General features: G+C 38.1%; 1 protein-coding gene across 1 annotated transcript in view; it reads right to left on the reverse strand.

The window, feature by feature from the left end:
* Positions 1-16,266, reverse strand: part of pnpt1 (polyribonucleotide nucleotidyltransferase 1, mitochondrial) — a 66,592-nt gene that overhangs the window by 35,697 nt on the left and 14,629 nt on the right. Inside the window, exons 15-24 of the mRNA XM_061970643.2 lie at positions 14,908-14,944; positions 14,767-14,833; positions 14,592-14,681; positions 14,477-14,530; positions 14,285-14,394; positions 13,055-13,126; positions 12,921-12,984; positions 10,413-10,496; positions 10,254-10,337; positions 10,056-10,162 (exon numbers count right to left, since the gene is read on the reverse strand). Of these exons, the coding sequence (XP_061826627.1) occupies positions 10,056-10,162; positions 10,254-10,337; positions 10,413-10,496; positions 12,921-12,984; positions 13,055-13,126; positions 14,285-14,394; positions 14,477-14,530; positions 14,592-14,681; positions 14,767-14,833; positions 14,908-14,944 (769 nt within the window). The remainder of the gene's footprint in view (positions 1-10,055; positions 10,163-10,253; positions 10,338-10,412; positions 10,497-12,920; positions 12,985-13,054; positions 13,127-14,284; positions 14,395-14,476; positions 14,531-14,591; positions 14,682-14,766; positions 14,834-14,907; positions 14,945-16,266) is intronic.

Here is a 16,266-nt window from a genome sequence, read left to right on the forward strand (position 1 = left end):
GTTTAAACGTGTTTTTCTAATGCTGACAACTTCCCCGCATATTTTAGCCAATCAAATTTGTATCTGAGCGGCATTTAAACATGTTTTTCTAATGCTGACAACTTCCCCGCATATTTTAGCCAATCAAATTTGTATCTGAGCGGCATTTACCGTATTTTTCGGACTATAAGTCGCAGTTTCTTTCATAGTTTGGCTCCAGTGCGACTTATATATGTTTTTTTCCTTTTTTATTATGCATTTTCGGCACGTGCGACTTATACTCCGAAAAATACGGTAAACGTGTTTTTCTAATGCTGACAACTTCCCTGCATATTTTAGCCAATCAAATTTATATCTGAGCGCCGTTTAAACGTGTTTTTCTAATGCTGACAACTTCCTTGCATATTTTAGCCAATCAAATTTGTATCTGAGCAGCATTTAAACATGTTTTTCTAATGCTGACAACTTCCCCGCATATTTTGGCCAATCAAATTTGTATCTGAGCGGCATTTACCGTATTTTTCGGACTATAAGTCGCAGTTTTTTTCATAGTTTGGCCGGGTTCCAGTGCGACTTATATGTTTTTTTCCTTTTTTATTATGCATTTTCGGCAGGTGCGACTTATACTCCGGTGCGACTTATACTCCGAAAAATACGGTAAACGTGTTTTTCTAATGCTGACAACTTCCCCGCATATTTTAGCCAATCAAATTTGTATCTGAGCGGCGTTTAAACGTGTTTTTCTAATGCTGACAACTTCCCCGCATATTTTAGCCAATCAAATTTGTACCTGAGCGGCGTTTAAACATGTTTTTCTAATGCTGACAACTTCCTTGCATATTTTAGCCAATCAAATTTGTATCTGAGCAGCATTTAAACATGTTTTTCTAATGCTGACAACTTCCCCGCATATTTTGGCCAATAAAATTTGTATCTGAGCGGCATTTACCGTATTTTTCGGACTATAAGTCGCAGTTTTTTTCATAGTTTGGCCGGGTTCCAGTGCGACTTATATGTTTTTTTCCTTTTTTATTATGCATTTTCGGCAGGTGCGACTTATACTCCGGTGCGACTTATACTCCGAAAAATACGGTAAACGTGTTTTTCTAATGCTGACAACTTCCCCGCATATTTTAGCCAATCAAATTTGTATCTGAGCGGCGTTTAAACGTGTTTTTCTAATGCTGACAACTTCCCCGCATATTTTAGCCAATCAAATTTGTACCTGAGCGGCGTTTAAACATGTTTTTCTAATGCTGACAACTTCCTTGCATATTTTAGCCAATCAAATTTGTATCTGAGCAGCATTTAAACATGTTTTTCTAATGCTGACAACTTCCCCGCATATTTTGGCCAATAAAATTTGTATCTGAGCGGCATTTACCGTATTTTTCGGACTATAAGTCGCAGTTTTTTTCATAGTTTGGCCGGGTTCCAGTGCGACTTATATGTTTTTTTCCTTTTTTATTATGCATTTTCGGCAGGTGCGACTTATACTCCGGTGCGACTTATACTCCGAAAAATACGGTAAACGTGTTTTTCTAATGCTGACAACTTCCCCGCATATTTTAGCCAATCAAATTTGTATCTGAGCGGCGTTTAAACGTGTTTTTCTAATGCTGACAACTTCCTTGCATATTTTAGCCAATCAAATTTGTATCTGAGCAGCATTTAAACATGTTTTTCTAATGCTGACAACTTCCCCGCATATTTTGGCCAATCAAATTTGTATCTGAGCGGCATTTACCGTATTTTTCGGACTATAAGTCGCAGTTTTTTTCATAGTTTGGCCGGGTTCCAGTGCGACTTATATGTTTTTTTCCTTTTTTATTATGCATTTTCGGCAGGTGCGACTTATACTCCGGTGCGACTTATACTCCGAAAAATACGGTAAACGTGTTTTTCTAATGCTGACAACTTCCCCGCATATTTTAGCCAATCAAATTTGTATCTGAGCGGCGTTTAAACGTGTTTTTCTAATGCTGACAACTTCCCCGCATATTTTAGCCAATCAAATTTGTACCTGAGCGGCGTTTAAACATGTTTTTCTAATGCTGACAACTTCCTTGCATATTTTAGCCAATCAAATTTGTATCTGAGCAGCATTTAAACATGTTTTTCTAATGCTGACAACTTCCCCGCATATTTTGGCCAATAAAATTTGTATCTGAGCGGCATTTACCGTATTTTTCGGACTATAAGTCGCAGTTTTTTTCATAGTTTGGCCGGGTTCCAGTGCGACTTATATGTTTTTTTCCTTTTTTATTATGCATTTTCGGCAGGTGCGACTTATACTCCGGTGCGACTTATACTCCGAAAAATACGGTAAACGTGTTTTTCTAATGCTGACAACTTCCCCGCATATTTTAGCCAATCAAATTTGTATCTGAGCGGCGTTTAAACGTGTTTTTCTAATGCTGACAACTTCCCCGCATATTTTAGCCAATCAAATTTGTACCTGAGCGGCGTTTAAACATGTTTTTCTAATGCTGACAACTTCCTTGCATATTTTAGCCAATCAAATTTGTATCTGAGCAGCATTTAAACATGTTTTTCTAATGCTGACAACTTCCCCGCATATTTTGGCCAATAAAATTTGTATCTGAGCGGCATTTACCGTATTTTTCGGACTATAAGTCGCAGTTTTTTTCATAGTTTGGCCGGGTTCCAGTGCGACTTATATGTTTTTTTCCTTTTTTATTATGCATTTTCGGCAGGTGCGACTTATACTCCGGTGCGACTTATACTCCGAAAAATACGGTAAACGTGTTTTTCTAATGCTGACAACTTCCCCGCATATTTTAGCCAATCAAATTTGTATCTGAGCGGCGTTTAAACGTGTTTTTCTAATGCTGACAACTTCCCCGCATATTTTAGCCAATCAAATTTGTACCTGAGCGGCGTTTAAACATGTTTTTCTAATGCTGACAACTTCCTTGCATATTTTAGCCAATCAAATTTGTATCTGAGCAGCATTTAAACATGTTTTTCTAATGCTGACAACTTCCCCGCATATTTTGGCCAATAAAATTTGTATCTGAGCGGCATTTACCGTATTTTTCGGACTATAAGTCGCAGTTTTTTTCATAGTTTGGCCGGGTTCCAGTGCGACTTATATGTTTTTTTCCTTTTTTATTATGCATTTTCGGCAGGTGCGACTTATACTCCGGTGCGACTTATACTCCGAAAAATACGGTAAACGTGTTTTTCTAATGCTGACAACTTCCCCGCATATTTTAGCCAATCAAATTTGTATCTGAGCGGCATTTAAACATGTTTTTCTAATGCTGACAACTTCCCCGCATATTTTAGCCAATCAAATTTGTATCTGAGCGGCATTTACCGTATTTTTCGGACTATAAGTCGCAGTTTCTTTCATAGTTTGGCTCCAGTGCGACTTATATATGTTTTTTTCCTTTTTTATTATGCATTTTCGGCACGTGCGACTTATACTCCGAAAAATACGGTAAACGTGTTTTTCTAATGCTGACAACTTCCCTGCATATTTTAGCCAATCAAATTTATATCTGAGCGCCGTTTAAACGTGTTTTTCTAATGCTGACAACTTCCTTGCATATTTTAGCCAATCAAATTTGTATCTGAGCAGCATTTAAACATGTTTTTCTAATGCTGACAACTTCCCCGCATATTTTGGCCAATCAAATTTGTATCTGAGCGGCATTTACCGTATTTTTCGGACTATAAGTCGCAGTTTTTTTCATAGTTTGGCCGGGTTCCAGTGCGACTTATATGTTTTTTTCCTTTTTTATTATGCATTTTCGGCAGGTGCGACTTATACTCCGGTGCGACTTATACTCCGAAAAATACGGTAAACGTGTTTTTCTAATGCTGACAACTTCCCCGCATATTTTAGCCAATCAAATTTGTATCTGAGCGGCGTTTAAACGTGTTTTTCTAATGCTGACAACTTCCCCGCATATTTTAGCCAATCAAATTTGTACCTGAGCGGCGTTTAAACATGTTTTTCTAATGCTGACAACTTCCTTGCATATTTTAGCCAATCAAATTTGTATCTGAGCAGCATTTAAACATGTTTTTCTAATGCTGACAACTTCCCCGCATATTTTGGCCAATAAAATTTGTATCTGAGCGGCATTTACCGTATTTTTCGGACTATAAGTCGCAGTTTTTTTCATAGTTTGGCCGGGTTCCAGTGCGACTTATATGTTTTTTTCCTTTTTTATTATGCATTTTCGGCAGGTGCGACTTATACTCCGGTGCGACTTATACTCCGAAAAATACGGTAAACGTGTTTTTCTAATGCTGACAACTTCCCCGCATATTTTAGCCAATCAAATTTGTATCTGAGCGGCGTTTAAACGTGTTTTTCTAATGCTGACAACTTCCCCGCATATTTTAGCCAATCAAATTTGTACCTGAGCGGCGTTTAAACATGTTTTTCTAATGCTGACAACTTCCTTGCATATTTTAGCCAATCAAATTTGTATCTGAGCAGCATTTAAACATGTTTTTCTAATGCTGACAACTTCCCCGCATATTTTGGCCAATAAAATTTGTATCTGAGCGGCATTTACCGTATTTTTCGGACTATAAGTCGCAGTTTTTTTCATAGTTTGGCCGGGTTCCAGTGCGACTTATATGTTTTTTTCCTTTTTTATTATGCATTTTCGGCAGGTGCGACTTATACTCCGGTGCGACTTATACTCCGAAAAATACGGTAAACGTGTTTTTCTAATGCTGACAACTTCCCCGCATATTTTAGCCAATCAAATTTCTATCTGAGCGGCGTTTAAACGTGTTTTTCTAATGCTGACAACTTCCCCGCATATTTTGGCCAATCAAATTTGTATCTGAGCGGCATTTACCGTATTTTTCGGACTATAAGTCGCAGTTTTTTTTCCATAGTGCGACCTACGGTATATATGTTTTTTTCCTTTTTTATTATGCATTTTCGGCAGGTCCGACTTATACTCCGGTGCGACTTATACTCCGAAAAAATACGGTAAACGTGTTTTTCTAATGCTGACAACTTCCCCGCATATTTTAGCCTATCAAATTTGTATCTGAGCGGCGTTTAAACATGTTTTTCTAATGCTGACAACTTCCCCGCATATTTTGGCCAATCAAATTTGTATCTGAGCGGCATTTACCGTATTTTTCGGACTATAAGTCGCAGTTTTTTTCATAGTTTGGCCGGGCTCCAGTGCGACTTATATATGTTTTTTTCCTTTCTTATTATGCATTTTCGGCAGGTGCGACTTATACTCCGGTGCGACTTATACTCCGAAAAATACGGTAAACGTGTTTTTCTAATGCTGACAACTTCCCCGCATATTTTAGCCAATCAAATTTGTATTTGAGCGGCGTTTAAACTTGTTTTTCTAATGCTGACAACTTCCCCGCATATTTTAGCCAATCAAATTTGTATCTGAGCGGCGTTTAAACATGTTTTTCTAATGCTGACAACTTCCCTGCATATTTTAGCCAATCAAATTTGCATCTGAGCGGCATTTAAACATGTTTTTCTAATGCTGACAACTTCCCCGCATATTTTAGCCAATCAAATTTGTATCTGAGCGGCATTTAAACATGTTTTTCTAATGCTGACAACTTCCCCGCATATTTTAGCCAATCAAATTTGTATCTGAGCGGCATTTACCGTATTTTTCGGACTATAAGTCGCAGTTTCTTTCATAGTTTGGCTCCAGTGCGACTTATATATGTTTTTTTCCTTTTTTATTATGCATTTTCGGCACGTGCGACTTATACTCCGAAAAATACGGTAAACGTGTTTTTCTAATGCTGACAACTTCCCTGCATATTTTAGCCAATCAAATTTATATCTGAGCGCCGTTTAAACGTGTTTTTCTAATGCTGACAACTTCCTTGCATATTTTAGCCAATCAAATTTGTATCTGAGCAGCATTTAAACATGTTTTTCTAATGCTGACAACTTCCCCGCATATTTTGGCCAATCAAATTTGTATCTGAGCGGCATTTACCGTATTTTTCGGACTATAAGTCGCAGTTTTTTTCATAGTTTGGCCGGGTTCCAGTGCGACTTATATGTTTTTTTCCTTTTTTATTATGCATTTTCGGCAGGTGCGACTTATACTCCGGTGCGACTTATACTCCGAAAAATACGGTAAACGTGTTTTTCTAATGCTGACAACTTCCCCGCATATTTTAGCCAATCAAATTTGTATCTGAGCGGCGTTTAAACGTGTTTTTCTAATGCTGATAACTTCCCTGCTTATTTTAGCCAATCAAATTTGTATCTGAGCGGCATTTACCATATTTTTCGGACTATAAGTCGCAGTTTTTTTCATAGTTTGGCCGGGTTCCAGTGCGACTTATATGTTTTTTTCCTTTTTTATTATGCATTTTCGGCAGGTGCGACTTATACTCCGGTGCGACTTATACTCCGAAAAATACGGTAAACGTGTTTTTCTAATGCTGACAACTTCCCCGCATATTTTAGCCAATCAAATTTGTACCTGAGCGGCGTTTAAACATGTTTTTCTAATGCTGACAACTTCCTTGCATATTTTAGCCAATCAAATTTGTATCTGAGCAGCATTTAAACATGTTTTTCTAATGCTGACAACTTCCCCGCATATTTTGGCCAATCAAATTTGTATCTGAGCGGCATTTACCGTATTTTTCGGACTATAAGTCGCAGTTTTTTTCATAGTTTGGCCGGGTTCCAGTGCGACTTATATGTTTTTTTCCTTTTTTATTATGCATTTTCGGCAGGTGCGACTAATACTCCGGTGCGACTTATACTCCGAAAAATACGGTAAACGTGTTTTTCTAATGCTGACAACTTCCCCGCATATTTTAGCCAATCAAATTTCTATCTGAGCGGCGTTTAAACGTGTTTTTCTAATGCTGACAACTTCCCCGCATATTTTGGCCAATCAAATTTGTATCTGAGCGGCATTTACCGTATTTTTCGGACTATAAGTCGCAGTTTTTTTCATAGTTGGCCGGGCTCCAGTGCGACTTATATATGTTTTTTTCCTTTCTTATTATGCATTTACGGCAGGTGCGACTTATACTCCGGTGCGACTTATACTCCGAAAAATACGGTAAATGTGTTTTTCTAATGCTGACAACTTCCCCGCATATTTTAGCCAATCAAATTTGTATCTGAGCGGCGTTTAAACGTGTTTTTCTAATGCTGACAACTTCCCTGCATATTTTGGCCAATCAAATTTGTATCTGAGCGGCATTTACCGTATTCTTCGAACTATAAGTCGCAGTTTTTTTCATAGTTTGGCCGGGCTCCAGTGCAACCTATATATGTCTTTTTCCTTTTTTATTATGCATTTTCGGCAGGTGCGACTTATATTCCGGTACGACTTATACTCCGAAAAATACGGTAAATGTGTTTTTCTAATGCTGACAACTTCCCCGCATATTTTAGCCAATCAAATTTGTATCTGAGCGGCATTTAAACGTGTTTTTCTAATGCTGACAACTTCCCCGCATATTTTGGCCAATCAAATTTGTATCTGAGCGGCATTTACCGTATTTTTCGGACTATAAGTCGCAGTTTTTTTCATAGTTTGGCCAGGCTCCAGTGCGACTTATATATGTTTTTTATTATGCATTTTCGAAAAATACGGTAAACGTGTTTTTCTAATGCTGACAACTTCCCCGCATATTTTAGCCAATCAAATTTGTATCTGAGCGGCATTTAAACATGTTTTTCTAATGCTGACAATTTCCCTGCATATTTTAGCCAATCAAATTTGTATCTGAGCGGCGTTTAAACATGTTTTTCTAATGCTGACAACTTCCCCGCATATTTTGGCCAATCAAATTTGTATCTGAGCGGCATTTACCGTATTTTTCGGACTATAAGTCGCGGTTTTTTTCATAGTTTGGCCGGGCTCCAGTGCGACTTATATATGTTTTTTTCCTTTTTTATTATGCATTTTGGAAAAATACGGTAAACGTGTTTTTCTAATGCTGACAACTTCCCCGCATATTTTAGCCAATCAAATTTGTATCTGAGCAGCATTTAAACATGTTTTTCTAATGCTGACAACTTCCCTGCAAATTTTAGCCAATCAAATTTGTATCTGAGCGGCGTTTAAACGTGTTTTTCTAATGCTGACAACTTCCTTGCATATTTTAGCCAATCAAATTTGTATTTGAGCGGCGTTTAAACATGTTTTTCTAATGCTGACAACTTCCCCGCATATTTTGGCCAATCAAATTTGTATCTGAGCGGCACTTACCGTATTTTTCGGACTATAAGTCGCAGTTTTTTTCATAGTTTGGCCGGGCTCCAGTGCGACTTATATGTTTTTTTCCTTTTTTATGATGCATTTTCGGCAGGTGCGACTTATACTTCGGTGCGACTTATACTCCGAAAAATACGGTAAACGTGTTTTTCTAATGCTGACAACTTCCCCGCATATTTTAGCCAATCAAATTTGTATCTGAGCGGCGTTTAAACGTGTTTTTCTAATGCTGACAACTTCCCCGCATATTTAGGCCAATCAAATTTGTATCTGAGCGGCGTTTAAAACGTGATTGTCAACTGTAACTGGTAACAAAATATCAACTTTTTACTGCTACTTCCTGGTCCTGTTTAAAGCACTAAGCTTTCTGGGTATTGTAGTACCGTATTTTTCGGACTATAAGTCGCAGTTTTTTTCATAGTTTGGCCGGGCTCCAGTGCGATTTATTTATGTTTTTTTCCTTCTTTATAATGCATTTTCGGCAGGTGCGACTTATACTCCGGTGCTACTTATACTCCGAAAAATACGGTATATAAACATTTAGCAACACACTGGCATCCTCACTTCCGAGTTTACATATATTTACTCAACCTAAAGTCCTCCAAGGAAAGACAATTAGGAACATATTTTCATTTGCAATGCTGCCCTAAAAAAAGAGGCAGCATTTAAATGACTGAGATGTTGAAGTGTGAGTTTGATCTCTCATTGTCTTTCATTTACCAACAAAAAACAGTGCTATAAGTCGCTCTCAACAGTTCACAAAAGTCCTTCACGTGGAGGGGTAAATGCGTTGGAACATAAATTAATGTTGAAGATAGACAAACAATTTTTAAGTGTAAAAACATAAAGAGAGAATGTCTGCAACTTGTGGACGACAGAGCAGACAGAAGACAATAAGGAAACCTTTGGTGGTCTTTATTTCCGTAATTATAATTGATTGGTACTAGTATTAGTAAAAATTAATTAAAAGTGTACAGTAATTCGACAATGAGCTCTGAGTTTGTGTTTTTACTGCCATCTAGTGTCCAACTTTAAGTCTGCAAAATGACTGTTTTTCAGTTTTTGTTGAAATCCTGTGCTTTTTGAGGTTAAGGCTTCCAAGGAACATATATAACATTGATAAAAAAATTAATCCAATAAGAATTTTTAAGGATTTATAAAAAAAAAAGAAAGCTTCAAAACATTGCAACTTTTGACACAACTTTCTGAAAATACTGCCCCAAATTCAGGCATTTCAGGCCGCGGTGATCACAAAAAACCTGGAAGGACTGGATGACAATAAGGAGCCCTTTGGTGGCGTTTCTTTCTGTAATTATAATTAATTATAATATATGTAATAGTAGTTAATTAGTACTAGTATTAGTTATAATTATATAAAACAGTACAGGAATTTGACAATGAGCTCTGAGTATGTGCTCTAACTTTAAACTTGAAAAAGAAAAGAAAAAGAGAAGTGTCGGATACTTCTCTTCTATTAAACAAAACCAGTTTTCTTTTAAGTAATATAATATAAGCCACACATTTATCAGAACTGTCTATTTTATGGAGGAATGTAGTTAATCATAAAACTGGCACCCAATATTATTAAAACAGTATTGATTTTGAATCAAGAGTCATTTTAAAACTAGAATCGATTCTGAATCGAATCAAATCAAATCGTGTGGTGCCCAAAGATTTACAGCCCTAATATGCACATCTGTTGAAGAGACCAAAGATGCATGTATATGTTTATGGTACATGTCTTTGCTGTTTGCACCCACGAACAATTTAGTTACCGTAGCCTTTTTTTAGCATGCCCGTCTAAAAAAAAAAAAAAAAAAAAAAATGGTGCAGACTCACATCATCTTTGCAGATCTCACTGATGAAGTCCTGCGCCTCGCTGAGGGCTCCTGGCGTGGGAGCGAACACGGAGAAAGTCTCCTCATCCATTTGACTTATTGTCACTCCTTAAAATTACACCAAACGGAGCGTTTCACACACTGCCCCAGGCTTTGCATTGTGGCGAGAAAAAGAAACAAACAAAAAAAACGATGTTACCTGTTTGAGCTTGTAACCTACGAAGGTTGTAGCCTCCCGGGCCCACAAAGCGAGCTCGTCTAGACACAGGAACGTGCACCTTCTCTGCACACACACAAGCAGCAATCTGATTTTACTGCTTGAAGTCAGGAGTTCTACATATCTATGTCCAAAACTCACCGATCACCGGCCCGTTCTCCTTCCTGGCTGCCCTCGGCTTTGCTATGCACTTGTTCATGATGCCCAGCATTTCCCGCTTCGCCACTGAAAAGTCGTTCATACACTTGACCAAACCATCAACAATACAATTATAACTAAAGTGAGTACAATCCTCACATTTCAGCACACATTTTTATGAGAGAAACACTACTATCAAAATAATAGACTTTACAGTAGTTCGTGTACAGCTTGTATATCAGTAGAGATGAACTATCCACTGAAAATAAGTCAACATAAGCGAGTAGCAAATTAATTGTGTCTTGTGTCATTTGTGGTAGTGTGCAATAGTGGTGAGCGATACTGGTAACTTTAGTGTCCATCCGATACCAAGTAAATACAGGGCTAGTATCGCTTATACCAGGGGTGCTCACACTTTTTCTGCAGGTGAGCTACTTTTTAATTGATCAAGTCGTGGGGATTTACCTCATTCATATATATAATTTATATTTACTTATTTATGAAATATATGTTTTTGTTAACAAGGTAAAGGTGTTTAATGATAATGCAAGCATGTTTAACACATATAGTTAATATTGTTAATAAATTAAAGGTGCTTAATGATAATACAAGCATGTTTAATACATATAGTTAATATTGTTAACAAGTTAAAGGTGTTTAATGATAATACAAGCATTGTATTGTTAATAAGTTAAAGGTGTTTAAAGATAATGCAAGCTTGTTTAACACATAGTTAATATTGTTAACAAGTTAAAGGTGTTTAATGATAATGCAGGCACGTTTAACACATATAGTTAATATTGTTAACAAGTTAAAGGTGTTTAATGATAATACAAGCATGTTTAACACATATAGTTAATATTGTTAACAAGTTAAAGGTGTTTAATGATAATACAAGCATGTTTAACACATGTAGTTAATATTGTTAATAAGTTAAAGGTGTTTAAAGATAATACAAGCATGTTTAACACATATAGATTCCTTTCTTTCATGAAGACAAGAATATAAGTTGGTGTATTACCTGATTCTGATGACTTGCATTGATTGGAATCAGACAGTGGTGCGGATAACGTCCGCATTTCCGAATGGAGGAGAAAAAAAGTCCTCCTTTCTGTCCAATACCACATGAAAGTGGTTTGTTTTTGGCATCTTATTTGTCCAGCTTCCATACTCCTCTGTATATACTTTACAAGAAATACATTGGCGGTAAACTCCGTAGCTTGCTAGCTTGTGCACGCCAGCTTTCTGAGACTCTTATTTTGTTAGCGCAGGCAGGATGAAGCAGAGCTTTTATTGTGCAACTGTGCAGTCGGTCTTTGGAGTTTTGACGACAGGTATGGCGCCAGAGTCTGTTGAAATAAAGTGTTTCTCGCCTTCCTGTCTGTAATTTTAATGAGCTGGCAGCAGCCAGCGTCATCTCAGAAGACCCTCGGGTGCCGTGAATGTGAATCAAGTGACGAAAGTGACGTCATAGTGAAGAGTTATGATCACTCATTTTTAGGGCTATTTTTTTAATGCCTGGCTGGCGATCGACTGACACACGTTCCGCGATCGACCGGTAGCTCACGATATGTTGAGAAAAAAAAAAAAAATTAAAAAAGAGCAAAAGAATGAGAAAAAAGAGAAAAAATAAACAAGTGAGAAAGAGAAAAAAGAATGAAAACGAGAGCTCGAGAGAAAAAAAGAGCGAGAAAGAGAGCGAGAGACAAATAGAAAAAGAAAGAGAGAGCATGAATGAAAAAGGAGAGAGAGAGACAAAGAGAACAAATAAAGAGAAAAAGAGAATGAAAACGAGAGAGAGCGAGTGAACAAGCGAGAGCGAAAGAGGGAGAAGAAAGAGACCATGATAGAAAAAACAGAAAGAGAGAGAGAGAGAAAGAGAGAATGACAACGAGAGAGAAAGAGAGCGATAGAGGAATAGAAAGAGAGAGGGCGAGAGAGAAAAAAATTGGGAAAGAGAGAGAGAACAAATGAGAAAGAGAAAAAGTAAATGAGTGACAAAGAGAGAAAAAGAGAGCAAGAAAGAGAGAGCGAGAGACAAACAGAAAAAGAAAGAGAGAGGACACGAGTGAAAAAAAAAGAGAGCGAGTGACATAAAAAATCAAGAGCACGAGAGAGAGCTAGAGTGCGACAAAAAAGAGAGCGATAGCGAGAGAGAGAGAGCGAGAACATGAGACCAAGTGAGAGAGAGAGAGAGAGAGAGCTCAAGAGCGACAGAGAGAGAGAGAAAGAGAGAGAGGGAAATAGCTGGATGTACAGCAGAAGAGAAACTACAACTGAAGTATCGATTGATCCAATCACATTAATATTAATACTATGGACATTGACATAGATACGCCCAGCCCTTGTGTGCACAAGTGTTGCCGGTTGAGGAGAAACATGTACCGAGACATTGTGAAGTGGAAACTGGACTGTTGTACGTTGACAGCATATATTAGAATGTGAGGACTGTACTCACTTGTAGGCGACACTATGTATTCCTTATAGTACGTTTGTTTTGAACAAGACTACCTGTGCCCTGTTGGATGGCCTCCATGACCACCCTCAGAGGCAAACCTGGAATCTTCACATCGGCCTGGAGGTGAGACAGAATGATTAAATACGGGACAAAGTGCTAATTTGGAAAGATGTTGCTCCTATTTTACCTGTAAAGCAGTGATGCCCTTGTTGGTTCCTGCCAGCTTGAAGTCCATGTCTCCAAGGTAGTCCTCTATTCCCTGTTCCAGAAAAAACACCACCACAAATACTAATAAGTAGAGGTGGGAATATTTGGGCAACTCAAAATTCGATCCGATGCTTGTGGTGACGATTCGATTCAGAATCAATTCTCGATTTAACACGATTCATGATTCAGACCGATTCTCGCATTGTACCGTAAATTCTGGATGATAAGTCGCTACTTTTTTCAAATAGTTTAAAAAAATAAAAAAACGAGAAAAGACACTAAATAGGTGTGTTATTGTTTGTGCTTTGGCGCCGTATTTTGAAAGAGTTTGCTCACTGCTGCATTGCCCTTGTGTTTACAGTGAGCTTTCAACCGGAAGTAGAAGTGCCGTTTTGTCTTCTAGTCGCCTTTCTACTCATATGGATTCTTCATTAATCCCTGCAAGCAACACTTCTAAGTTTTACAATATAACTAAAACAATTCTTACTTACTAAACCGTCCCATGTGTGATGTTTGTAGGAGTGTTTGAAAGTATATTTGTACGTGCTAATGTAATGTAATGATGCTAGCGTTGTTTACATCAGCTAATATGCTAACATGTTTACGAGTGTCTTTGTTCGTGTTATAAACGTACAATGGCATTCTTTTTGTATTGTTTAAGTTTCGTAAATTCACCAAAACCTCACCCTGAACTTATTGAGTTTGTTTAGCTGATTGGAGAGCTAGCTTGCGCAGCCAGTGGGTTCATGATGATAACTTCTGTTTTGTTTGATCAGCCGTTTTACTGCCATGTTACAGACATCGTTTGGAAACAATTAAGGTATGTAAATAAACATTTACAAAATCTTTCTGTGTAGAAAACTCCTTTAACTACATATATTTCTGGGGCTTATTGTCCAGTGCGTCTAATATATGGAAAAATATGTTGTTTCTCTGAAAATTTAGTGGGTCCGGCTTATATACCAGTGCATTTACGGTCCACAAAATATGGTATTATTTGGTTAAAACTCTTTCATAACAGGTTACAGTTTACAAAACCTTCTTTTGGTTGCGAATAAGCATGGAGATGGCCTAAAAACGTATTTTATTCCTAAAAAATACAATAAAAAAACAAAACAATTGCCAATATTAATTATTGTAAATTATTAATAAGTGATTTATTGTCACTTTGTTATTTCACCACATCCTTCAAAAAGTCCGGCATGTTTACCAGAATGTCAGTAAGCAGTCTGTAGTCTTGGATCTCTGTGGGTTTCTCCGGGTTGGACTTGGAGATGAGGCCCACGGCGACACCGGCCACAGGAGAAGAGATGGGCACGCCTGGTAGACAACATAACACAACACAACTCAAGCGTCTCGTTTTCTCTTTTGCACACAAACGCAACATTTAGCAGGTGAATACCTGCGTCCATTAGAGCGAGGCTGCCTCCACATGCTGAAGCCATGGACGAAGACCCTAAGAGGTTCAAAGTCAGGTTAGGAAAATAAACTTTTTTAAAGAGTCTTCAGACACTCACCGTTGGACTCCAGCACCTCAGCAGTGACCCTGATGGTGAAAGGGAAGTCTTTGGGGATGACAGGTCTCAGTGCTTTCTCGGCCAGGGCGCCTACGAACACATTCATTGGATGAGGCGGGTGTTCCTAATCAAGTGTCCAGCCTGTGTTGCCAGAAGGACGGAATTCATCGCTCACCGTGTCCTAGCTCCCTCCTGTTCAGGCCGCCAGTCTTTCCGATCTCGTTAGTCGCGTAAGGTGGGAACTGCAATGAAAAGATGAAGATGGATGGTTGAGATGAATAGTTTGGGACTAACAGAGTAAAAGGCTTTGACTTACTTCATAATGAAGCATGAAGTTTTTGTCCTTGATGCCACTGTCGATAGAAAAAAAACCACAAATGATTTCACATACTGTAGCGTCACAATAATGTCTTAATTTCACACAAAGACAACTGAATATTGGAAATGCCTAAATTATACAGCGGAACCTTGATTTACGAACCACTCTATTTGCGAACTTTGCGATCGAGTTATATATGCTTCCGTGTGTGAACAATTTTGTGTACCGCATGCAGCCATTTTGCAGCATTTTTGGAAAGGTGGAGCCCTCCATGTCTCTTGCTGCGCAGAACAGTACGCTACTAGTCACTACTCAGTGCTACAGCAAGTGTGCCTTTTTTGTGTTTTTTTCGTCGTGGAAACAAGGGGGGAATTGCTGTGGAGTTAAAAAAGAAAAAAAAAAAGAAAGAAAAAAAAGATGTTTGCGAGAAGTACATCAATGACGAAGCAGGCTTCGTACTACAGCAAGTTTCAATTGTGATGAGACCGGCTTTTTCTGGGAAAATATGTCAAAGCAGACGTATATTACAGAGGAGGAGAAGACTACCTCTTGTTCAGCTGCGCCTCTTCAAAGAGCACACATACATGGGCCCACGCCCCCTTCCTTCTCACCCTCTGTCTGCTCCTTTCTCGTCAGCCCTTCCTTTGTCGACGTTAATTTAAGTGGATTTGACTTTTTTAAATGTTTGGTATTGTAGCAATATAGTTGTTGAAGTCAAGGATTTTTGTGATTTCTGATTGTTTGTGAGGGCACCAAAGGGACGTCTGCGTTTGCGAGCGTGTTGGCAGAGCTGAGCATATGGCACAGTTCAGCTTGTCATTGATGTCTTGGATTGGTAGTAAAGAGAAAGTTGATCCATCACCCCATTGTTATGTTTGTTTGATATACAGTATTGTATCGCACTTTATATTAGGTTCAAAGTGTACACACCGTCACTAAAATATGGACTTTTGTCGACATTGCAACCCATTACCGTACTTTTCGGAGTATAAGTCGCTCCGGAGTATAAGCCGCACCGGCCGAAAATGCATAGTAAAGGAGGAAAAAAAACATATATAAGTCGCACTGGAGTTTAAGTCGCATTTTTTGGGGAAATTTCTTTGATAAAACCCAACACCAAGAATAGACATTTGAAAGGTAATTTAAAATAAATAAAGAATAGTGAACAACAGGCTGAATAAGTGTACGTTATATGACGCATAAACAACCAACTGAGAACGTGCCTGGTATGTTAACGTAACATATTATGGTAAGAGTCATTCAAATAACTAAAACATATAGAACATGCTATACGTTTACCAAACAATCTGTCACTCCTAATCGCTAAATCCCATGAAATCTTATACGTCTAGTCTC

Source organism: Nerophis lumbriciformis, linkage group LG02, assembly GCF_033978685.3.
Source record: "Nerophis lumbriciformis linkage group LG02, RoL_Nlum_v2.1, whole genome shotgun sequence".
Lineage (NCBI taxonomy): Eukaryota > Metazoa > Chordata > Actinopteri > Syngnathiformes > Syngnathidae > Nerophis > Nerophis lumbriciformis.